Below are 26,666 nucleotides of genomic sequence, written 5' to 3'. Positions count from 1 at the left end.
CATCCAGGCCCCACACAACTTTCCATGGCTTACCCCAGATGCTTCACATGCCCTGGTTCAATCCATTGACAGCACATCGACCCCAGTATACCACATCATTCCAATTCGCTCTATTCCTTGCACGCCTTTCACCCTCCTGCATGTTCAGGCCCTGATCACTCAAAATCTTTTTCAATCCATCTTTCCACCTCCAATTTGGTCTTCCACTTCTCCTCGTTCCCTCCACCTTTGACACATATATCCTCTTGGTCAATCTTTCCTCACTCATTCTCTCCATGTGACCAAACCATTTCAAAACACCCTCTTCTGCTCTCTCAACGACACTATTTTCATTACCACATATCTCTCTTACTCTATTATTACTTACTCGATCAAACCACTTCACACCACATATCGTCCTCAAACATCTCATTTCCAGCACATCCACCCTTCTCCGCAACCATGCCTCCTCCATGCCTTGCAACCATATAACATTGCTGGAACCACTATTCCTTCAAACATACCCATTTTTGCTTTCCGAGATAATGTTCTCGACTTCCACACATTCTTCATCTCTGCTTCCATGGTTCCATCCGCTGCCAAATCCACTCCCAGATATTTAAAACACTTCAATTCCTCCAGTTTTTCTCCATTCTAACTTACCTCCCAATTGACTTGTCCCTCAACCCTACTGTACCTAATAACCTTGCTCTTATTCACATTTACTCTCAGCTTTCTTCTTTCATACACTTTACCAAACTCAGTCACCAGCCTCTGCAGTTTCTCACACGAATCAGCCACCAGCAAACAATAATTGACTCACTTCCCAAGCTCTCTCATCCACAATAGACTGCATACTTGCCCCTCTTTCCAAAACTCTTGCATTCACCTCCACAACAACCCCATCCATAAACAAATTAAACAACCATGGAGACATCACACACCCCTGCCGCAAACCTACATTCACTGAGAACCAATCACTTTCCTCTCTTCCTACATGTACACCTGCCTTACATCCTTGATAAAAAAATTTCACAGCTTCTAACACCTTGCCTCCCACACCATATATTCTTAATACCTTCCACAGAGCATCTCTATCAACTCTATCATATGCCTTATCCAGATCCATAAATGCTACATACAAATCCATTTGCTTTTCTAAGTATTTCTCACATACATTCTTCAAAGCAAACACCTGATCCACACATCCTCTAACACTTCTGAAACCACACTGCTCTTCCCCAATCTGATCCTCTGTACATGCCTTCACCCTCTCAATCAATACCCTCCCATATAATTTACCAGAAATACTCAACAAACTTATACCTCTGTAATTTGAGCTCTCACTTTTACCCCCTTTGCCTTTGTACAATGGCACTATGCAAGAATTCCGTCGATCCTCAGGCACCTCACCATGAGTCATACATACATTAAATAACCTTACCAACCAGTCAACAATACAGTCACCCTCTTTTTTAATAAATTCCACTGCAATACCATCCAAACCCGCTGTCTTGCCGGCTTTCATCTTCCGCAAAGCTTTTACTACCTCTTCTCTGTTTACCAAATCATTCTCCCTAACCCTCTCACTTTGCACACCACCTCGACCAAAACACCCTATATCTGCCACTCTATCATCAAACATATTCAACAAACCCTCAAAATACTCATTCCATCTCCTCACATCACCATTACTTGTTATCACCTTCCCATTAGCCCCCTTCCCTGAAGTTCCCATTTGTTCCCTTGTCTTACGCACTTTATTTACCTCCTTCCAAAACATCTTTTTATTCTCCCTAAAATTTAATGATACTCTCTCACCCCAACTCTCATATGCCCTCTTTTTCACCTCTTGCACCTTTCTCTTGACCTCCTGCCTCTTTCTTTTATACATCTCCCAGTCACTTGCATTATTTCCCTGCAAAAATCGTCCAAATGCCTCTCTCTTCTCTTTCACTAATACTCTTACTTCTTCATCCCACCACTCACTACCCTTTCTAATCTACCCATCCCCCACGCTTCTCATGCCACAGGCATCTTTTGCGCAAGCCATCACTGCTTCCCTAAATACATCCCATTTCTCCCCCACTCCCCTTACGTCCTTTGTTCTCACCTCTTTCTATTTTGTACTCAGTCTCTCCTGATACTTCCTCACACAAGTCTCCTTCCCAAGCTCACTTACTCTCACTACTCTTTTCACCCCAACATTCCCTCTTCTTTTCTGACAACCTGTACAAATCTTCATCTTCACCTACAAAATCTGTAGGAAATACCAAATGGTTTAGTTATTAACACACAAGGTGAACTTCAAGGACTATTACTTTTTTCAATCAGAGTTATTGTCAAGCATATATTGTGCTTCTTTTCTCATTATCCCTCTCATTCTAGGATTCACTCTATAAGGGTGCTACTTGATAGGTATTGCATCATCAATTTTGACATCATGCAGTAACACATCAGTTCTCCAAGAAACATCAGAAAACAAACACCTAACCTCATTCATTATTTCTATGATCTCATCTTTTCTCTCAGTTTCTACATGATCAAGCTTCTTTTTCAAATTATCTAACACATCTGCATTTCTTAACAATTTGTCTTCACATCTCTCCAACTTTACATTCTCACTTCCATCCACATCCTCAGCATCATCAGACATAACACTTGCACAAGGCACATTTGTAACCTCATCATCCTTTGCAGAATTTCTATCATGATAAGGTTTTATCATGTTATGTGACACAATTGGCTTGGCTTGTGTCTTTCTGGAGTATTCATAATGTAGTTCAAATCATCCACTCTTCTCTCAATAACCCAGAGACCACAAAAACCTTGCTCTTAGATGACTTCCTGTATGAGGCAATAATACCAACATTCAATCAAATGGTTTGAACTCTGCTTCTAGATTTTTCATCATACCATACCTTCATTTCTTCTTGATACCCTTTCAAATTTTTTGCAGCAATCTCTCTAGCTCTACACAATCTCCTTTTAAAATCTGATACATACTTCAATAATCCATAAGAATCACTCTTCCCTAACCATTTCTCTTTCAACATACTCAATGGACCTCTTATTTCATGTCCATACACTAACTCAAATGGACTAAAACCTGTAGATTCATGTACTGAATCTCTAATGGCAAACAATGCTCAAGGTAGACTCTCATTCTAGCCTACTGACAATTCCTCACAATACAGTTTCAAAGTATTTTTCAAAGTCTGATGGAATCTCTCCCCAACTCCTTGGCTCTGTGGGTGATAATTTTCTTAAACATTCCTGAAGTGAAATCATTTCCCTGGTCCGACTGTATAATTTCAGGCATACCCACACAGGGGAAATATTTCACTAACTCTAACGATATTTCTAGAATGGATGCTACATAATGGTACTGCTTCTGACAATCTGGTAGATGCACACATTATTGTTGATAAATACTGATTTCCTTTACATGTTTTAGGTAGAGGACCTACACAATCAATTACAATTTTGCCAAAAGGCTTACAAAAAGCAGGAATTGGCTGCAATGGTGCTGGCTGTATAGTCTGGTTGAGTTTACCTACTCTCTGACATAATTCACAAGTCTTACAATATTGGGACACATCTTTCTTCATATTTGGCCACTAAAAATGAGTTAATATTCTATCATTTGTCTTTCTAACTCCCAAATGTCCAGACAAACAAGAACTATGAGACAGAGCAATCACATGTACCCTATAATTCTATGGAACTACTATTTGCTTTCTGACCTCCCAGTGATGAGATGCTGGAACATAAGCAGACATCCATTTTCTCATTAACACACCATTTTGTACATAAAATCCAGCTGACCCATTATTCTCATTCCCATTTCTAGCAGCTTCACTCCAACATTCCTTCAAACTCTCATCACCCTTCTGTAACTTTGTCAACTCTTCTTTGTCCACAACAAAATCTGGAAATACAACAATTTTTACTTCCACAGTCTTCTTCTCATTTCCAATTCTACTGTACTGTCTCTAGTTGCATAGTCTTCATTAAATAATTCACCTAAATCATAATCAACTTCTCATCTCTTTAACACAGACTGGGTCAAAACACAAGCTGAATAAACAGTTTCACTACACTGTACATTACTATCAGTCTGATTCTCTACAGTTTTATCTGTCATGTGGTTCACCTTTACAATAGTATCTACATCAAATGGATTACTGCTCATAATGGACTCTGGGACTAATTTGTCAGTCAAATCATTCCCCAATAGCATGCATACTCCAGACACAGGAAATTCCTCACATATCCCAACCTTTACACAGCCACACACAAATCTACTCTCAAGATTTATATAATGCAATGGGACAGGCTTGCCTAACCATAATCCTTTTACATTCATTTTTTCCCCAGAGTAAGACTCCTTTGTCCACTCTAATACATCTTTCAGAATTAACCTGCGACTTACCCCAGTATCCTCAATATCAAATTTTCTTCTCAGGACTACCTTTAATTACAACCTTTCCTTCAGTAATATATAGCTCATAAATTGCACACTTTGGTTTACCCACGTACTCACTACTTCTTGCCTCACTAATATCATGTTTCTGTTTCCAAGCAACATTTAATCCTATAGTTTTTGGTTATGACTAAACAGGTCTTGAATGCCTGTATTGTGTATGTCTTTGGAATCTATTTCTTACATTGTTTTGTGGCTCATAGTTATGTGAACCTTCCTTCTGTTTACAGTAGGCTGTTGAACATTTCAATAGTGTGGATATCTATAAGGTTTGTCATAATTCTGTCTATTACTCTATCTTATCATATTCTGTTTACATGTTATTTCTTTCTTACAATATTTGGTACCTATTTCTAACTGGTCAGCCATCCTGGCTGCTTCTGTCACATTTTTCACTCTACTCTTGCATATTTCATAATATATTTCTGTTTGTATGTCACATTTCAATTGTTCCAACAGGATTAGTTGCCTCTGCTCCTCTAATGTTTCTACTTTTTTGACTTACACCACCTATCAAATGTCATTCCACATTCTCTCGCCATCTCCAGGGGAGTCTGTCTGCTAATATTCTTGACGTCCCTAAACCTTCTCCTGTATGCTTCTGTGTCCAATTCCACAGCTTTTAATACTTATAATCTACCGATTCCATTAAACTAAAACAAGCATATGCCTCTCTAGCCTTACCCTTAAATTTACTCTGCACCAACATAGCCCAGTCAATTTCATCCCATTCTTTAATAGTGGCAAGTTTTTAAAACTGAATAAAGAAGTCCTCAGCTTCTTCTTCAATACACTCAGGTAACTGACTTACTCTAATATCTTTATCTTCAAATTTCCTCCTTGTACCCTCAATTTCCAATCATCTAAGCCTCACTTCTTTATCAGCCTGGATTCTCTCTTTTTCTACCTCTATATGTATTTTCTTAAACTCAAGTTCTAATATTAATCTCTCCATTGCAACTTTTTCACCATTATCAACATCTTGAGGTTCCTTCAATATTAATAAGGACACCAACTGATCAATTAATTCTCTCTGCATGTCACTTTTGACATGTGTAAGCAGAAAAATTCAATAATTAACTGCTACCTGGTTCAGTTCATCTTTATTACACTGGTACAGCAAATGTATATCCTTGGTTTCAATAAACTTCTTAACAGTATCTGCCATGTTTAAACACACTATATTTACAAGTATGAACGCTTAATTGTTTAGAGAACCCTTCTCCATATATTTCAAGAAAGCACAATAGAGTACTAACCCACAACACTTCGACCAGCTTTAATTACATAGCTTCACAATTTCAGCTCCCTGAACTGTGTTCATACATTCATATCTTGGACAGCAGGCTTCCGCATATTCAGCTCCCTGACAGCAGGTTTCACAGTTCAAAAATCCCAGACAGCAATTTTCACAGTTCAATAACCTGGACAGTAGGTTTCACAGCTTCAGATCCTGGCTGGCAGGTTTCACAGTTCAGCATCCCATTATATCATAAATATACTTTAATAGATTTTTATCTGTGTTTGGTATTTGACCAACTTGAGAAGAAGGGAATAATAGGTACAATTACAGCCATCAACTGTCAGGAGATGTTAGCCAGATTGTGGGGGAATCTGTGTATAGCCCAAATCTCTCTGTTAACAGAAGCCATTAAAACAGAGATATCTGTTTTAATGGGCCTATGGGCTGATTATACACCTTTTAATATGTAAGGTGTGGAGGCAGGACATAACACCACAAACATACAATCTCTATTTGTCATAATAACACTTAACAACACTTAATTCATGCAGCTCATTCTTTGTAACTAGAATTTCCTTCAGTGAGCACTATGCGCTAGCCTTGCCTTTTGGCAAAATGGTATGAGCAGTAGATAGAAGTAGTAGATAGGAACATTTAGGCAGGAGCATTACGAAGAAACTAGGCAGAATTAGTAGGTAGGGAGCATTAGATATAAGTAGTCATTGGGAACATTAGGTAGGAGTCTCTGCAAACACTGCACTAGAATTGCCCTCTGCCAGCGGCACTGGAGTTCTTTAGTTATAGAGACTCTGTTACCATGGACACCCCTTTGAGGGAGTTCCAACTGGAACAGGCATTAGAGATAAAGACAGCCAGAAAAAAATATTTCATGAAATATTTCTTACCTATGATAACACGTTGCTTCTCCATAACCTCAGCTTGTGGAGGTCCACCTTCTCCTGTCTGGTAAACATAGTTTTCAAGGTCCTCTAGTTGCTGCTTCAGTTGCTCAATCAGCTCTTTCTGCCGTGTAATACCAACACTGTCAACTCCTCCATCACTCTACAAAAAAACAGGAGCCACTTTTGTTGTCTGACAATTCGTGATTACAGATTACAAATATAAAGAAATAAAAAAGTATACTTTCTTTATGTCCAAACAGTTCACTGTTGAATAAAATACATTCTACAAGGCAAAAGACAATCACTCAACCATCAATACCCAAATAGATTCAAAATAAGTCAAGAACTAATGCTAACTTCAAGTGGTGATCAGCATTCTTTTAATCCTTTCGCTGCATCACCTGGTAGATAGTAACTGGTAGGGAGCCAACAACCAGGGAAGTATATTACCAGTATTGCCCATCTGGATATTGAGAGAGAGAGAGAGAGAGAGAGAGAGAGAGAGAGAGAGAGAGAGAGAGACAGACAGACAGAGAGACAGAGACAGAGAGACAGAGAGACAGACAGACAGAGAGAGAGACAGACAGACAGACAGAAAGACAAGACAAGACAAGACAAGACAAGACAGACAGACAGACAGACAGACAGACAGACAGACAGACAGAGAGAGAGACAGACAGAGAGAGACAGAGAAATTTTATTTCATTTTGCATGATTGCCACTTTCTGCATCAGCAAGGTAGCACCAGGAAATAGACAAAGTATGGCCCATATAGTTATACACACATTTTTTTTCATTACAAAAAATATATAGATACACATAAACACCAATACATACACATATACAAACATATACATATCAACATATACACATATACATATGTATACATACTCAGTCATATAAATGTATACATGTGTACATATTCATACTTGCTACCCTTCATCCATTCCTGGCACTACCCTGCCCCACAGAAAAAAGCATCACTACCACCTGCTTCGGCAAGGTAGCACCAGGAAAACAGACAAAAAAGGCCACATTCGTTCACACTCAGTCTCTAGCTGTCATATGTAATGCACCAAAACTACAGCTCCCTATCCCCATCCAGGCCCCACAGACCTTTCCATGGTTTAACCCAGATGTTTCACCTGCCCTGGTTCAGTCCATTGACAGCATGTCAACCCCGGTATACCACATTGTTCCAATTCACTCTATTCCTTGTACACCTCTCACTCTCCTGTATGTTCAGGCCCAGATCACTCAAAATCTTTTTCACTCCATCCTTCCACATCCAATTTGGTCCCCACTTCTCCTTGTTCCCTCCACCTTTGACACATATGTCCTCTTTGTCAATCTTTCCTCACTCATTCTTTCCATATGTCCATACCATTTCAACACATCCTCTTCTGCTCTCTCAACTGCACTCTTTCTATTTCCACACATCTCTCTTACAATTTCATTACTTACTTGATCAAACCACCTCACACCACATACTAACCTCAAACATTTAATTTCCAACACATTCACCCTCCTCTGTACAACCCTATCTATAGCCCATGCCTCACAACCATATAATATTGTTGAAACTACTATTCCTTCAAACATACCCATTCTTACTCTCTAAGATAATGTTCTTGACTTCCACACATTCTTTATCACTCCCAGAACCTTCGCCCCTCCCCTACCCAGTGATTCACTTCTGTTTCCATGGTTCCATTTGCTACTAAGTCCACTCCCAGATAACCAAAACACTTCTCTTCCTCCAGTTTTTCTCCATTCAAACTTAATCCCAATTAATTTGTCCCTCAACCCTACTGAACCTAATAACCTTGCTCTTATTCACATGTGCTCTTAACTTTCTCCTTTCACACACTTCTCCAAACTCAGTCACCAATTTCTGCAGTTGCTCACTTGAATCAGCCACTAAAGCTGTATCACTGGCAAACAACAACTGACTTACTCTCTAGGCCCTCTCATCCACAACAGACTGAATACTTGCCCCTCTCTCTAAAAGTCTTGCATTTACCTCCCTAACCACTCCACTATAAACAAATTAAACAACCAAGGGGACATCACACACCTCTGCCATAGACCGACCTTCACTGGGAACCAATTAATCTCCTCTCTTCCTAATCAAACACATACCTTACATCCTTGGTAAAAACCTTTCACTGCTTCTCACAGCTTACCTCCCACACCATATACTCTTAAGACCTTCAACAAAGCATCTCTATCAACCTTACCATATGTCTTCTCCAGATCCATAAATGCCACATACAAATCCATCTGTTTTTCTAATAATTTTTCACACATTCTTCAAAGCAAACACCTGATCCACACATCCTCTACCACTTCTGAAACCACACTGCTCTCCCCCAATCTGATGCTCTGGACATGCCTTCACCCCCTCAATCAATACCTCCTCCCACAGCCCAGTCTTTGTAACTCTAGATTTTTCCAGAGGTGAGCACTATATGCTAGCCTTGCCACTTGGTAAATGGTAGGAGCAATAGATAAAAGCAAAACGTAGGAACATTTAGGTAGGATCATTCAGCAGAAAGATTAGGTAGAAGTTGTGGTAGGAACATTAGGTAGGAGCATTAGGTAAAAGAAGTCAGTTGGAACTTTAGGTAGGAGCCTCTGCAAACACTGCACTAGAGTTATCCTCAGCCAGTGGCCTGTTAAGGACGAGGCACTATTGGATAAAAAGTGACACTGGAGTTCCTTAGTTATGGAGAAACTATTACCATGGCCACCCTCTTGAGGAAGTTCTAGGAGGAACAGGCATCAGAGACAGAGATAGATAGATGGATTGCATCATCTGAATATAACCAATCTCAAACTTACAGTACTTCCATTAACGATAGCACAAAAGTTTACCCCACAGATTCAGAAAAACTGATCCCTCTACTACGACAATATGGTACACCCCCAAATCCTTGAAAAGTCCATCATACCTAAGTGCAAGTGGCCTTCAGTGAGTAACACTACACTCAGTATTTGTATACAGAAGCCCAGCTGACTAACCATCCATAGTAAATTCCTCTCTAAATCTTCGTGCTTTGAGTAGCTATATATGAGTACCTATAACTAAGTTTTTCTGGAGAGGCAGGGCTAGTAAGTAGTACTCATTACATGTCTTGCTTAAATCTAATTTTCTAAATGCTTCTGTAGTAGCTCCATGTGTTTTTAATTTCTCCTGAAATTGCACTGAACAATCTTTCAAGTTTCTTGGCTAAAAATCCGTGTGTTTTCATACAATATCTTTTCAGAATATTTCCAAAAACAACTTCTTTTTTGACGTCAAGCATACCTCCTTCAAAACTGTACAGTTTAAGCTCTTGCAGTCTAGTGCGATAATGCATGTTCTCTAGTCCCTCTGTTTTACAAGGTGGCATTTCTGCATTCTTTCTATCTTGTTTATTTCCATCTGTTTCAATGGTGACTACACAATACAACAATATTCTAATCTACTTCTTACAAATACACTGAACATTTCATCATCAGCTTTCAGTTTCTTGTGAAAGTTCTCTTTATCATACTACTCATCATTTATCTTGAAAGCACTATCTCACTGATATGCTCCTTAAATTCATGTTTTACTGATATGCTCCTTAAATTCAAGTTTTACATTTACAGTAACTCTCAAGTCTTAGACAGTTTCTTTACTTACTATTTTTTTCTCTACTTGATCTTTGTGTGAATACACTGAGTATCTGTTAATTGCTCCAAAACTCATTTGTTCAAATCTCTCCTCATTAAATTCCATTAACTTCTCTGCCCATTTGTGTATATCATCCAGGTCTCCGTGTAGTTCTATTAATATTCTTCTTTGCATATAATTCTACTTACTCTTGTATCATCTACTAAATTCCAGTTCATATTATATCTTACATCCTTATCTATATTTGATACCATGATCACAAAGAGTATTATGGCTAATACTGTTCTTTAAGGTACACTGGAAAGAAAATTTTCATCAAACATAGTTCCATTTGCCACAACAGTGAATTTTCTGTTGGTTAAGAAACTCCTTCATCCACATTCCTTGTTTGCCTTTGATGTTTTGTTTTGCACTGTTTTCTAATAGCACTCCATAATTCACTTTGTTAAATGCTCTTGCAAAATCTTATAAAAGTGTCCATTCTCTTCCCTTGTGTTAAAGTTTCAAGTTGTTATAATGCATTAAAAAGTGTTTGTTTGCTTTTACCTGGTACAAATTTGTGCTGTCCTTACTCAATTAATCTATTCTTCATAAGGCACTCCACTATGTATCTATCACCACTTAAAATATTTTGATTATATGAGATGTTAAACAGATTTAAACTGTTTTAGAATTAGCTTGGAACTGGTGTTATGTGTCATTCTGTGTGTATTTGTCATACATGATTGGTCTATGCTCTGCCTTAGTAGTATCATGAGAAGTTTGACTACTGTCAGTTTCATTTGAAAAATTCTTTCATACCTCTTTGTCATTCCCCGCATTAGCAAGGAAGCACCAGGAACAGAAAAGGAAAAGTCCTCATTTACTCACATCCACTCTCTAGGTGTCAAGTGTATTGCACTAAAATCAATCACCTATCCACAACTAGGCCCCACATACCTTTCCATGGTTTCCCCAAGCTACTTCATACTCCCTAATTCATTCTGTAAACAGCAAGTCACTTCATGTACACTACACTGCTCCTATTCACTCTATCCCAAGCATGCCTTCCACTCTCCTGCATGTTCAGGCCTTGAGCACTGAACAGTCTTATTCATTCCAACCACCTATCTTCAGTTTAGTCCCCTCCTTTTCCTTCTCCACTTCTAAACATAAATCCTCTTTGTCAACTTCCCATTCATTCCCTCCATATGTACAAACCATTTCAGCACACCTTCTTTCAACCACATTTTTCTTATTACCACACCCCTCTCTTACCCCATCATTACTCATTAGATCAACTTACATGTTCACTGAGAGCAGACTTCCTATGTATGGTGAAATCACGAATGTCAGGAATACCTCTGTTGGCAAACTCCTCCAGCTGTTGAAGCAAAATCTCTTTTTCTTCAGGTGAAGCATCTACAATTTGCTTCAATCGAAACTGAACCTGTGAATCAAAATTAAAGCATTTAATGAGAGCATACCTTAAAAAGTATTCTTAAAAAAAGTTCCATTCAGGTTAAGAATCACACAAGATATTTCAGATATGGTACATTTAATATGCTCTTTATATCTAATCCATTACTTAGGGACTTATGTCTAAAAATTAAATCAAATCAAATCATAAAGCGTGTTTTCATACAATATGAAAATGCTTTCCTGAGATTTTTCCTTTTTTTATGAAATATCATATCCAGGACAAGCCCTCACCAAAGCTTGGCCTTGAACAAATAAGAAAAAGGGAGAAAAAGAAAATCTGTACCTATCTTTGAGTACCTATAATACGATTTTGCCTAAGGCAAGGCTAAGGCTCTTTTCCTCTATTGTTACACTTCCTTTCTTTCTTTCTTTCAGACTATTCACCATTTCCCACATTAGTGAGGTAGCGTTAAGAACAGAGGACTGGGCCTTTGAGGGACTATTCTCATCTGGCCCCCTCCTCTGTTCCTTCTTTTGGAAAATTGAAAAAAAAAAAAACGAGAGGGGATGATTTCCAGCCCCCCGCTCCCTCCTCCTTTAGTCGCCTTCTATGACACGCAGGGAATGAGTGGGAAGTATTCTTTTCTCCCCTATCCCTATCCCACACTTCCTGTGCGATTAATAATTCTTGGTAAATCTGGTAGTCCAATAAAAAAATTTGCCTATTTATATTTTGAAGGATAACATGCTTACTCCTGAAGCATTCATTATTTCAAACTGAATAACCTTTCCATCTTTCAAACAGGGCATTCATGTATTTTTGTTCAGTATCTTTTTGGGATATTCCCAAGAAATCTTACAAGTTTAATCACCCTTTCTCTTCACATATGTGAAGTTTTCAACTCTAATACATTTGGATTTTGTTCTACTTGCTGCCATGCATAGATTAGCATATGCAACTCTTTCAGTTCTTATCAATTCAGGTGTTCTGTCCCCTCAGTTTTTTGTAAAGTATTTCTCAATCTTAATTTACTTCTTTCAGCTTGTTCAGCCATACAATGTAGCAGTATTAATTTGGCTTCTTATAAGAACACAGCATTCCTATGATCAACTTTCTATCTCTAATACTGAAACATTTCATCCTATTCATTACTTCGTAAAATGTTTTTGAACTGGTGTCTCACTCATGATAACTCACATACATACGCCTTTGATGTTTTCTTCACTTTCTATCTCTCTCTGTCGGCCCCTTGTTGGGTGTCAATACCATATTTTTGTAATTCATTTGATCAAATTCATACCTGTCAAACTCCACTCGTTCTCTTCCACCCAATTACAATCTTTAATAGTCTCCTCAGCTTCCTTTAATCTTATCACTGGTACAATCGGCAGTGCTTCTAGCTAAACTTTCTTTTTCTCCACTGTCTATATCTATTCTAATAATCCATAATCACCCCATGGCCCCTTTTCCTGGAGCTCCTGCAGTTCCAAGATTGCACTACCTCCATAAGGCAGGAAATGATAGACACCCCTGAGACAGAACTTCTCCGAGAAGACTGTACTCCACTTCAACAACAGATGATCATACATTCTCATCAAAGGTGGCCTCTCCTCTGCAATCCAAGCTCATGCAAGCAAAGCCTGGCATCATCTACACATACAGAGTGAGAAATAGAGTTCAATAGCCAAGAACCATGGCACTGTGAATAGAGGTTCTGTGCAATTTACTGTGAAAGAGTAGGAATATGGACACCTCTAGCCTTAAATATGAGGGGAATGTTAAGAAAGAGGGAAGAAAGGCTTAACAAGATGTCAAAAAGCAAAGGAGCTTCAAAATGAAAGTGATACTCCTGACAGCCAGATTTTGCTTGAAATAAGAGAGCATGGAATGAATACAGCAGAGTAACAACAGCTGAACAAAGAAAGTTTGAAAAGAATATTGTGAACAATGCAGGAGAAAATCCAAAACTTTTCCATAAATCCATCATAAAAAAAATCTCATTCTAAGAGCACCTAATCAGGCTGGGGGACTTAGAGAAAGATGATGTAAAGATACACAAGTTACTGAATAAGATGTTCAAAAGTCATTTACACACTAGATGACTCTACAGCCTCAACACCAGAGATGGAGAAGAGAGAAGGTTCTAAAATATGTTGAGATATCTAAACAAGATATTGATAAAATATTAAGACCTTTCCTAGGTTAATGATGAAATTTCAACAAATATGCAAAGGTAAGTGCATACCAAGGTAATGATGAAATTTCACTAAATATGCTAAAGATGTGTGCACACAAGGCTAATGATGAAATTTCACTAAATATGCTGAAGTGCACACAAGGCTAATGATGAAATTTCACTAAATATGCTGAAGATGTGTGCAGATACACAAGACAAACCTCTTGAAATACTTTTGAAGATGTCGTCAGAGAAAAGTAAAGTGCTAAGGGAGGGGAAAAGGAAAAAATCATACCTATCTATAAGAAAGAAAACTGTAAACAAGTAACCACTCTCCTTATATTTTGGGTCTGTTTTTCATCTCTAATCCATCTCACTGTGACTACACAATCTTACTCCCAACTGATTCACCTGATCTCACTCTCATAAAAGTATCTACCTTAATGGCATCTTTTGCTCCAGCGAATCCTTCCAAGGACCTCAAATAATACTGGCACTTCAACAAAGTTGATTCATATAACTTAAGAAAATTCTTTCCTGACTTTCCTAAGAAAATTCTTTCCTGACTTTTCTTCAGTAAATTACTGTCTCTTATACAGTGATGCTTCTCTCTCTCCCAAAAGCATAGCAGGGGTTATTGCTGCAGGAATGAAATCATTTATCCCCTCCTTCTCCAAGATAACCTTTTCTGCCACTCCAAGATTCAGCTATTTCTGTTCTGAGGCCATTCAAGCAAGGGATCAGGATTAACCAGCTTGGAAAAACTATCGATTCTCTGACTCCCACTCAGCATTTATTACTGTCCATAATCACTGCAGGTACATTAACCTTTAGCTAGGGGCACTGTACCTGTCACTGTACCTTTCCATCTCTTTTCCATTTTGACAGTACTATAGCTGTCTCTCCCATAAACTATCTTTGGCTCCCATTTCTCCTCTAATTCCACCTTGGATTACTTTAACTTTTCTTCACCCCCTGATGTTCTTACTAATCCAGAGCCCCTCCCTGTAATTTCCAAACTGGTCTCCAGGTTCTCCCAGTTCTCTCTGTTCCCTCCATTTCTGACACATATTCTCTGTCAACCTCTCTTCATTCATTCTCTCTATATGTCCAAACCATTTCAACATGACCTCTTATGCTCTCTCTCAACCACACACTTTTTATTATCCTATATTTCTCTTACTTTGTCATTTCTTACCCCTCTAAGGGAGTTTCAGTAGGAACAGGCATCAAAGATATAACTAGACAGATAGAAAGACAGATACTGAGGAGGGTTGGAGAAAAAACTGCTCCATGGGGAACTTTATTGTAGAATTTAAATGGTTTAAAGGTGAAGCCATTATCAGTGACATTACAATGACAACAAACTATGAAACTGGCCAACCACTTTTTGTCAATGTTGTAAAAGATGATGTCCACTATTTTTAATGGGAGGATGTGTCAAGGATAGTGTTGAATGCTTAGCTGAAGTTTATTGCCACTAGTAATATATCTGTATACATGATTCTAATAAAGTATATCTAGTAAATATTTTGTTCATACGGGAATAAAAAGCAAAACGACAATCATTCCATCAACAGGTAATAGAAATTGGACTACTTAAAATAAAAAGGTACCTTGTAGTCTACATCATTTAAAGGAAAATTAAAACTGTATTGTATTATATACACTCTTTAAGAAAATACCTGTGCAAAATGAGATGTAAGAGCCATGAGTGAGTTGTTAAGCTGCTCTTGTTCTTCTTCCAACTGCTGCAGTCGTTCTTCCTCCCCACCAACCCCAAACCCCCTCCTATGATATTCTCTGTTCCTGTAAAATATGGAATATTTTATATCTCATTATGGTTTACCAAATGATGTCATGATTACTGAGTCACACATTTCAAGTTTCTTAATATCATAATGGTGATATTAGAGAATTTGATATTCTGTTCACCAATAACTCTAAATTAAAGTGCTTTGTTGTTTACAGGAGTTATAATCAAGTTAAGTAAACAGTTTTCCTTTTCTATACACACATATGCTTCTTCCCCCAAGTGAAGAAGAATCAGGAACAAAAAAACAGCCTTATCGACACACATCCACTCTAGCAGTCATGTACTGTACATTGTACCAAAACCACTGAAAGCAGAGCCCACTTTCCAGAAACTTGTTTCCCCTGACTGCTTCAAATGCATTGGTTCAGTACAGTGACAACATGTCACCCTCCATATACAATATCAACCCAATTCATTCCATCCCAACCATGTCTCTCATCCTCTTGAATGTTCTGGCCCTCATTAACCAAAGCCCCCATAGTCCATCCTTCTGTATCCTTCTTGATCTCCACCTATCTGACATCAGCACCATCCACACATGCCAATATTGACAGAAAACTATAAGGTCTTGACCCACACACAACTCAAGGTCCTCGTCAAATTTCACCACAGGCGTTAAAGATATGTGCAGACACATTAGAAAAACCCCTTGAAATACTGATCAGGATGTTACTGAAGAAAAGCACCTAAGGCATGGAAAGGCAAAAGTCATAACTATCAATAAGTATAGAGACCAGGGTAAATGTGGTCTGTATGGTTCTGGAAAAAATAATTAGACAGCAAATCAACAACTTTCTACAGAGGAATAATTACCCAAGCGAAAGATAGCATAGTTTTATGGAAAGAATGCTTGCCCAACAGGAATATTTTCCTCCCCAGATATGGGCCTGTTATTTTCCTGAAGTACAGTTCTCCATCAATAACCAAAACAAGCAATGTTTCACTAACATTACAGTAAAATTTCAGTAACCTTTCGAAGATAAACACAGGGTATGTCTTATCATCTTATACATTACAATACCTGTTAATTCACACATCAGTCATCACACACTTGTTCCCTGTGGAGCTGTGAGCACCATCTTTACTACAAGCCTAAGAACACTGCTTCCTCCAATGGTACTGACCTGTTGTTTTCCGAAGTACAGTTCTGTCAATTCAAATGAGAAATGCAGTAAAATATCAATAAGCCTTCAAAATAAACCAGCCCACTTCTACTAACACCTCATGCCCCAATCAGCAACATCTCGGTGAAATTTACATAATTTTGTGTTCCTACTATTATTTGTGGAGCGTCAAATTACAAAACTATCTAAATCATACTTAATGTGAGTCTGAAAATGGACTTCTCCACTTCTCCATTCAAAAGTTATTTTCTAATGCTTCTGCTGACCAAAAAAATTTCCAGAACACATCTGCACTTATAACATCGGAGTATATGAAAAAAATGGTATGCATAATGAAAATTTGCAATACAGACACTTTTTCACCTCTTCCATAAAGTGGGGTCCTATGTAGTCTTTGTTTATAGCCCCAACACCTAAAGTAGAACCCCACCAATACCATGTGACAACTTTTGCAAGTAACCTTCAATGTGGAACTTTACTGAATGCTTTTTGAAATCTAAATAGATAACATAGATGACATCATCTGCTTTACTTTTATCATACATTTTGATTATTGCCATCAAAATCAAGCAAATTTGTCAGCTATGAATGATTCTGTCAAAACCATGTTGAGAATCATTTATCAAGCACTGGTCTTCTAAATAGTTAACAAGTTTGTCAAGGATGAATTTCCATTAGTTTTTCAATCATATATATTAAGCAAGTGGAAGATAATTTCTAGGCAGTGACTTACAGTAGCTTTTTTTTAATACTGGTGTTACACTGGCAAACTTCAATGCCTCTGGAACTTTCCACATAGCAAAGAGGCACTTTCCACATAGCAAGTGCCTTACAGAAAAGAGAAGAATACAGTTTAATATTCACATTCTTTGCCTCTTTCACTGTCACTGGATAAAATGCCTGCTTTTAACATTCACATTTTTTGCCTCTTTCGCTGTCAATGGATAAGAGGCCTGCTGCTCTCTTTATCTAGTACATCTTCAACTTTTATGTCAATGTGTTGAAGAATGTTTTCTATTAGCAATGAAACTGGATTTGGAATACAAGCCCTGTCTTCAGTCATAAATAACAATTAAGATCTTTGCCAATGGCTTTATCATCTTAAACCGAGAGACTGTTATTCAAAAAATATTGAGTCAGTGACCTGCTAATGACTCTCTTGTTTCTAATTATAAAACTCCTTATGGTTACTATTATCATTTTTGGCATTAAATGCATCATACTGACATTTACTTCATTGTATAAGTAACTTATTTTTCCATTTTCTATTTTGTTATACTTGATAGCCATTTCTTGTATTAGTGAGATAGTGCCAGGAACAAAGGAGGAAAGGCCACATCCAGTTACATCCATTCTCTAGCTGTTATGTGCAATGCACAGCTCCCTATCCACAGCCAGGCCCTACAGACCTTTATTTGGTTTACCTCAGACATTTCACATGCCCTGGTTCAGTCCAAAGACAGCAAGTTGTCCCCAGTATACCAAATCATTCAGATTCATTTCACAATGCACACGCCTTTCACCCTCGTACATGTTCATGACCCAATCACTCATCATCTTTTTCACTACATCCTTCCATCTCCAATTTGGTTTCTCCATTCTCCTCATTCCCTTCACTTCTAATACAGATATCCTCACTGTCAACCTTTCCTAACTCATTCACTCCATATTTTTTTTTTTTTTTTTTTTGCTTTGTCGCTGTCTCCTGCGTTTGTGAGGTAGCGCAAGGAAACAGACGAAAGAAATGGCCCAACCCACCCCCATACACATGTATATAAATACGTCCACACACGCAAATATACATACCTACACAGCTTTCCATGGTTTACCCCAGACGCTTCACATGCCCTGATTCAATCCACTGACAGCACGTCAACCCCAGTATACCACATCGCTCCAATTCACTCTATTCCTTGCCCTCCTTTCACCCTCCTGCATGTTCAGGCCCCGATCACACAAAATCTTTTTCACTCCATCTTTCCACCTCCAATTTGGTCTCCCTCTTCTCCTCGTTCCCTCCACCTCCGACACATATATCCTCTTGGTAAATCTTTCCTCACTCATTCTCTCCATGTGCCCAAACCATTTCAAAACACCCTCTTCTGCTCTCTCAACCACGCTCTTTTTATTTCCACACATCTCTCTTACCCTTACGTTACTTACTCGATCAAACCACCTCACACCACACATTGTCCTCAAACATCTCATTTCCAGCACATCCATCCTCCTGCGCACAACTCTATCCATAGCCCACGCCTCGCAACCATACAACATTGTTGGAACCACTATTCCTTCAAACATACCCATTTTTGCTTTCCGAGATAATGTTCTCGACTTCCACATATTCTTCAAGGCTCCCAGAATTTTCGCCCCCTCCCCCACCCTATGATCCACTTCTGCTTCCATGGTTCCATCCGCTGCCAGATCCACTCCCAGATATCTAAAACACTTCACTTCCTCCAGTTTTTCTCCATTCAAACTCACCTCCCAATTGACTTGACCCTCAACCCTACTGTACCTAATAACCTTGCTCTTATTCACATTTACTCTTAACTTTCTTCTTTCACACACTTTACCAAACTCAGTCACCAGCTTCTGCAGTTTCTCACATGAATCAGCCACCAGCGCTGTATCATCAGCGAACAACAACTGACTCACTTCCCAAGCTCTCTCATCCCCAATAGACTTCATACTTGCCCCTCTTTCCAAAACTCTTGCATTCACCTCCACAACAACCCCATCCATAAACAAATTAAACAACCATGGAGACATCACACACCCCTGCTGCAAACCTACATTCACTGAGAACCAATCACTTTCCTCTCTTCCTACACGTACACATGCCTTACATCCTCGATAAAAACTTTTCACTGCTTCCAACAACTTTCCTCCCACACCATATATTCTTAATACCTTCCACAGAGCATCTCTATCAACTCTATCATATGCCTTCTCCAGATCCATAAATGCTATATACAAATCCATTTGCTTTTCTAAGTATTTCTCACATACATTCTTCAAAGCAAACACCTGATCCACACATCCTCTACCACTTCTGAAACCACACTGCTCTTCCCCAATCTGATGCTCTGTACATGCCTTCACCCTCTCAATCAATACCCTCCCATATAATTTACCAGGAATACTCAACAAACTTATACCTCTGTAATTTGAGCACTCACTCTTATCCCCTTTGCCTTTGTACAATGGCACTATGCACGCATTCCGCCAATCCTCAGGCACCTCACCATGAGTCATACATACATTAAATAACCTTACCAACCAGTCAACAATACAGTCACCCCCTTTTTTAATAAATTCCACTGCAATACCATCCAAACCTGCTGCCTTGCCGGCTTTCATCTTCCGCAAAGCTTTTACTACCTCTTCTCTGTTTACCAAATCATTTTCCCTAACCCTCTCACTTTGCACACCACCTCGACCAAAACACCCTATATCTGCCACTCTATCATTAAACACATTCAACAAACCTTCAAAATACTCACTCCATCTCCTTCTCACATCACCACTACTTGTTATCACCTCCCCATTTGCGCCCTTCACTGAAGTTCCCATTTGCTCCCTTGTCTTACGCACTTTATTTACCTCCTTCCAGAACATCTTTTTATTCTCCCTAAAATTTAATGATACTCTCTCACCCCAACTCTCATTTGCCCTCTTTTTCACCTCTTGCACCTTTCTCTTGACCTCCTGTCTCTTTCTTTTATACATCTCCCACTCAATTGCATTTTTTCCCTGCAAAAATCGTCCAAATGCCTCTCTCTTCTCTTTCACTAATACTCTTACTTCTTCATCCCACCACTCACTACCCTTTCTAATCAACCCATCTCCCACTCTTCTCATGCCACAAGCATCTTTTGTGCAATCCATCACTGATTCCCTAAATACATCCCATTCCTCCCCCACTCCCCTTACTTCCATTGTTCTCACCTTTTTCCATTCTGTACTCAGTCTCTCCTGGTACTTCCTCACACAATTCTCCTTCCCAAGCACACTTACTCTCACCACCCTCTTCACCCCAACATTCACTCTTCTTTTCTGAAAACCCATACAAATCTTCACCTTAGCCTCCACAAGATAATGATCGGACATCCCTCCAGTTGCACCTCTCAGCACATTAACATCCAAAAGTCTCTCTTTCGCGCGCCTGTCAATTAACATGTAATCCAATAACTCTCTCTGGCCATCTCTCCTACTTACATAAGTATACTTATGTATATCTCGCTTTTTAAACCAGGTATTCCCAATCATCAGTCCTTTTTCAGCACATAAATCTACAAGCTCTTCACCATTTCCATTTACAACACTGAACACCCTATGTATACCAATTATTTCCTCAACTGCCACATTACTCACCTTTGCATTCAAATCACCCATCACTATAACCCGGTCTCGTGCATCAAAACCACTAACACACTCATTCAGCTGCTCCCAAAAAACTTGCCTCCATATGTCCAAACCATTTCAGTACACCTTCTTCTACTCTCTGAAACACATCTTTCTTTAAAACACATCTCTCTTACGTGTTCACTTCTTACTTGATCAAACTGCCTTACACCACGTCCTGTCCTCAAACATTTTATTTCCAACACATCTACCCTCCACTGCAGAGCCTTATGTATTGCCTATGCCTCTAATCCACATAATATTATTGGGACTACTGTTCCTTCAAGCATACCCATTTTTACCCTCCCAGATAAAGTCCTCTCTTTCCACACATTCTTCAGCATTCCCAGAACCTTCACCCCTTTCCCTACCATATGATTAATTCTTCCCTTCACTGCCATGTCTACTCACAAAGATCTATAACACTTCACTTTCCTCCAATTTTCCTCTCATCAAAATCACACCTCAGCTAACCTGTTCCTTAACCCTGCTAAAGCTAATAACCTTGCTTTTATTCACATTCACTCACAACTTTCTCCTTTCACACACCCTTCCAAAAAAAGTCACCGCCTTCTGCAGTTTCACATTCATATCTGCTATCAGTGCCCTATCATCACCAAACAACAATTAACTCACTTCCCACACCCCATAAACCCCTACACACTAAACAGTCAGCCTTCGCTCATTTTAAAATCTCTCTCACTATCCCATCTGTAACTAAATTGAACAACCATGGTGACATCACACAACCCTGCTGCAGACTGACCTTGACATGGAACAATTCACTCTCCTCAATTACAATTCCTACACAAGCATCAAACCCTTGATAAAAACTTTTCACTGCTTCTAGGAGCTTTCCTGCCACATTATATATTCTTAACACCTTTCACAAAGCATCTCTATTAACCCTATCATATGCCTTCTCCAGATCCATAAATGCTATATACAAATCCATCTATTTTTTCAAGTATTTCTAACACACATCCTTCAAAGCAAACACCTGATCCACACATCCTCTACCACTTCTGAAACCACAGTGCTCTTCCCCAATCTGATGCTTTGTATGTGCCTTCACCCACTCAATCAATACCCTCCTATAAAAATGTGGGATTTTTGTCTGTTTTCCTGGCTCTACCTCGCAGAAGCAGGGGGCAGCGATGCTGTTTTCCATGGGGCAGGGTGGCACCAGAAATGCATGAAGGCAAGCAAATATGAATATGTACATACGTATATATGTTATTATTTTTTTTATTTTTTTTTTTTTATACTTTGTCGCTGTCTCCCGCGTTTGCGAGGTAGCGCAAGGAAACAGACGAAAGAAATGGCCCAACCCCCCCCCATACACATGTATATACATACGTCCACACACGCAAATATACATACCTACACAGCTTTCCATGGTTTACCCCAGACGCTTCACATGCCTTGATTCAATCCACTGACAGCACGTCAACCCCGGTATACCACATCGCTCCAATTCACTCTATTCCTTGCCCTCCTTTCACCCTCCTGCATGTTCAGGCCCCGATCACACAAAATCTTTTTCACTCCATCTTTCCACCTCCAATTTGGTCTCCCTCTTCTCCTCGTTCCCTCCACCTCCGACACATATATCCTCTTGGTCAATCTTTCCTCACTCATTCTCTCCATGTGCCCAAACCACTTCAAAACACCCTCTTCTGCTCTCTCAACCACGCTCTTTTTATTTCCACACATCTCTCTTACCCTTACGTTACTCACTCGATCAAACCACCTCACACCACACACTGTCCTCAAACATCTCATTTCCAGCACATCCATCCTCCTGCGCACAACTCTATCCATAGCCCACGCCTCGCAACCATACAATATTGCTGGAACCACTATTCCTTCAAACATACCCATTTTTGCTTTCCGAGATAATGTTCTCGACTTCCACACATTCTTCAAGGCCCCCAGAATTTTCGCCCCCTCCCCCACCCTATGATCCACTTCCGCTTCCATGGTTCCATCCGCTGCCAGATCCACTCCCAGATATCTAAAACACTTCACTTCCTCCAGTTTTTCTCCATTCAAACTCACCTCCCAATTGACTTGACCCTCAACCCTACTGTACCTAATAACCTTGCTCTTATTCACATTTACTCTTAACTTTCTTCTTCCACACACTTTACCAAACTCAGTCACCAGCTTCTGCAGTTTCTCACATGAATCAGCCACCAGCGCTGTATCATCAGCGAACAACAACTGACTCACTTCCCAAGCTCTCTCATCCCCAACAGACTTCATACTTGCCCCTCTTTCCAAAACTCTTGCATTTACCTCCCTAACAACCCCATCCATACACAAATTAAACAACCATGGAGACATCACACACCCCTGCCGCAAACCTACATTCACTGAGAACCAATCACTTTCCTCTCTTCCTACACGTACACATGCCTTACATCCTCGATAAAAACTTTTCACTGCTTCTAACAACTTTCCTCCCACACCATATATTCTTAATACCTTCCACAGAGCATCTCTATCAACTCTATCATATGCCTTCTCCAGATCCATAAATGCTACATACAAATCCATTTGCTTTTCTAAGTATTTCTCACATACATTCTTCAAAGCAAACACCTGATCCACACATCCTCTACCACTTCTGAAACCACACTGCTCTTCCCCAATCTGATGCTCTGTACATGCCCTCACCCTCTCAATCAATACCCTCCCATATAATTTACCAGAGGTATAAGAGGTATAAGTTGAGTATGTTATTGTTATTATTATTATTATTATTATTATTATTATTATTATTATTATTTTTCTTTCTTTCTTTCATACTATTCACCATTTCCCGCATTAGCGAGGTAGCGTTGAGAACAGAGGACTGGGCCCTTGAGGGAATATCCTCACCTGGGCCCCTTCTCTGTTCCCTCTTTTGGAAAAAAAAAAAAAAAAAAAAAAAAAAACTATAACTATACTTATTATCATTATTATTATTATTATTATTATTATTATTATTATTATTATCATACTTTGTCGCTGTCTCCTGCATAGAGGTAGCACAAAGAAACAGACAAAAGAATGGCCCAACCCACCCACATACACATGTATATACATACACATCCACACACGCACATACACATATCTATACATTTCAACGTATACATATATATACATACACAGACATATACATATATGCACATATACATAATTCATACTTGTTGCCTTTATTCATTCCCATCACCACCCCACCACACATGAAATGACAACCCCTCCCCCTGCATACTTGCAAAGTACCACTAGGAAAAGACAACAAAGGCCACACTCGTTCACACTCAGTCTCTAGCTGTCATGTATAATGCACCAAAACAACACCTCCCTTTCCACATCCAGGCCCCACAGAACTTTCCATGGTTTACTCCAAATGCTTCACATACCCTGGTTCAATCCATTTACAGCATGTCGACACCAGTATACCACATCGTTCCAATTCACTCTATTCCTTGCACACCTTTCACCCTCCTGCATGTTAAGGCCCCAATCACTCAATCACTCCATCTTTCCACCTCCAATTTGGTCTCCCACCTCTCCTCGTTCCCTACACCTCCGACACATATATCCTCTTGGTAAATCTTTCCTCACTCATTCTCTCCATGTGACCAAACCATTTCAAAACACCCTCTCCTGCTCTCTCAACCACACTCTTGTTATTACCACACATCTCTCTTATCCTTTCATTACTTACTCGATCAAACCACCTCACACCACATACTGTTCTCAAACATCTCATTTCCAACACATCCACCCTCCTCTGCACAACTCTATCTATAGCCCACGCCTCGCAACCATGTAACATTGTTGGAACCATTATTCCTTCAAACATACCCATTTTTGCTTTCCGAGATAACGTTCTCGACTTCCTCACATTTTTCAATGATCCCAGAACTTTTGCCCCCTCCCCCACCCTGTGACTCACTTCTGCTTCCATGGTTCCATCCGCTGCCAAATCCACTCCCAGATATCTAAAACACTTCACTTCCTCCAGTCTTTCTCCATTCAAATTTATCTCCCAATTGACTTGTCCCTTAACCCTACTGCACCTAATAACCTTGCTCTTATTCACATTTACTCTAAGCTTTCTTCTTTCACACACTTTACCAAACTCAGTCATCAGATTCTGCAGTTTCTCACATGAATCAGCCACCAGCGCTGTATCATCAACGAACAACAACTGACTCATTTCCCAAGCTCTCTCATCCACAATAGACTGCATACTTGCCCCTCTCTCCAAAATTCTTGCATTCACCTCCCTAACAACCCCATCCATAAACAAATTAAACAACCATGGAGACATCACGAACCCCTGCCGCAAACTGACATTCACTGAGAACCAATCACTTTCCTCTCTTCCCACTCGCACACATGCCTTACATACTCGATAAAAACTTTTCACTGCTTCTAACAACTTGCCTCCCATACCATATGCCCCTGATACCTTCCACAAAGCATCTCTATCAACTCTATCATATGCCTTCTCCAGATCCATAAATGCTACATACAAATCCATTTGCTTTTCTAAGTATTAATCACACATATTTTTCAATGGGGATAGGGGAGAAAGAATACTTCCCACACATTCCTCACGTGTCGTAGGAGGCAACTGAAGGGGACGGGAGTGAGGGGCTGGAAACCCTCCCCTCCTTGTATTTTAACTTTCTAAAAGGGGAAACAGAAGGAGTCACGCGGGGAGTGCTCATCCTCCTCGAAGGCTCAGATTGGGGTGTCTATATGTGTGTGGATGTAACAAAGATGAGAAAAAAGGAGAGATAGGTAGTATGTTTGAGGAAAGGAACCTAGATGTTTTGGCTGTGAGTGTAACGAAGCTCAAGGGTAAAGGGGAAGAGTAGTTTGGCAATGTCTTGGTAGTAAAGTCAGGGGATGGTGAGAGGACAAGAGCACGGGCAGCAGTAGCTCTACTCCTGAAACAGGAGTGGTGGGAGTATGTGATAGTGTAAAAAAGTAAACTCTAGATTGACATGGGCTAAACTGAAAGTGGATGGAGAGAGATGGGTGATTATTGGAGAATATGTACCTGGGCATGAGAAGACAGATCATGAGAGGCAAGAGTTTTGGGAACAGCTGAGTGAGTGTGTTAGTAGTTTTGATGCACGAGACCGGGTTATAGTGATGGGTGATTTAAATGCAAAGGTGAGTAATGTGGCAGTTGAGGGAATAACTGGTGTACATGGGATGTTCAGTGTTGTAAATGGAAATGGTGAAGAGCTTGTAGATTTATGTGCTGAAAAAGGACTGGTGATTGGGAATACCTGGTTTAAAAAGAGAGATATACATAAGTATACGTATGTAAGTAGGAGAGATAGCCAGAGAGCCTTATTGGATTACATGTTAACTGATAGGCGCACGAAAGAGAGACTTTTGGATGTTAATTTGCTGAGAAGTGCAACTGGAGGGATGTCTGATCATTATCTTGTGG

The 26,666-nt window shown here is 39.5% G+C and overlaps 1 protein-coding gene across 3 annotated transcripts in view; it reads right to left on the bottom strand.

Annotated features, from left to right (window-relative positions):
* Positions 1 to 26,666, bottom strand: part of LOC139749639 (RUN domain-containing protein 1-like) — a 250,604-nt gene that overhangs the window by 187,859 nt on the left and 36,079 nt on the right. For all 3 annotated transcript variants that reach the window (XM_071663796.1, XM_071663799.1, XM_071663798.1), the window contains exons 3-5: positions 15,535 to 15,658; positions 11,557 to 11,700; positions 6,614 to 6,770 (exon numbers count right to left, since the gene is read on the bottom strand). In XM_071663796.1, the coding sequence (XP_071519897.1) occupies positions 6,614 to 6,770; positions 11,557 to 11,700; positions 15,535 to 15,658 (425 nt within the window). The remainder of the gene's footprint in view (positions 1 to 6,613; positions 6,771 to 11,556; positions 11,701 to 15,534; positions 15,659 to 26,666) is intronic.

This window comes from Panulirus ornatus, chromosome 7, assembly GCF_036320965.1.
Source record: "Panulirus ornatus isolate Po-2019 chromosome 7, ASM3632096v1, whole genome shotgun sequence".
NCBI classification, from domain to species: Eukaryota; Metazoa; Arthropoda; class Malacostraca; order Decapoda; family Palinuridae; genus Panulirus; species Panulirus ornatus.
Note: the sequence above shows the minus strand (reverse complement) of the source record. Positions and strands in the feature narration are given on the sequence as shown.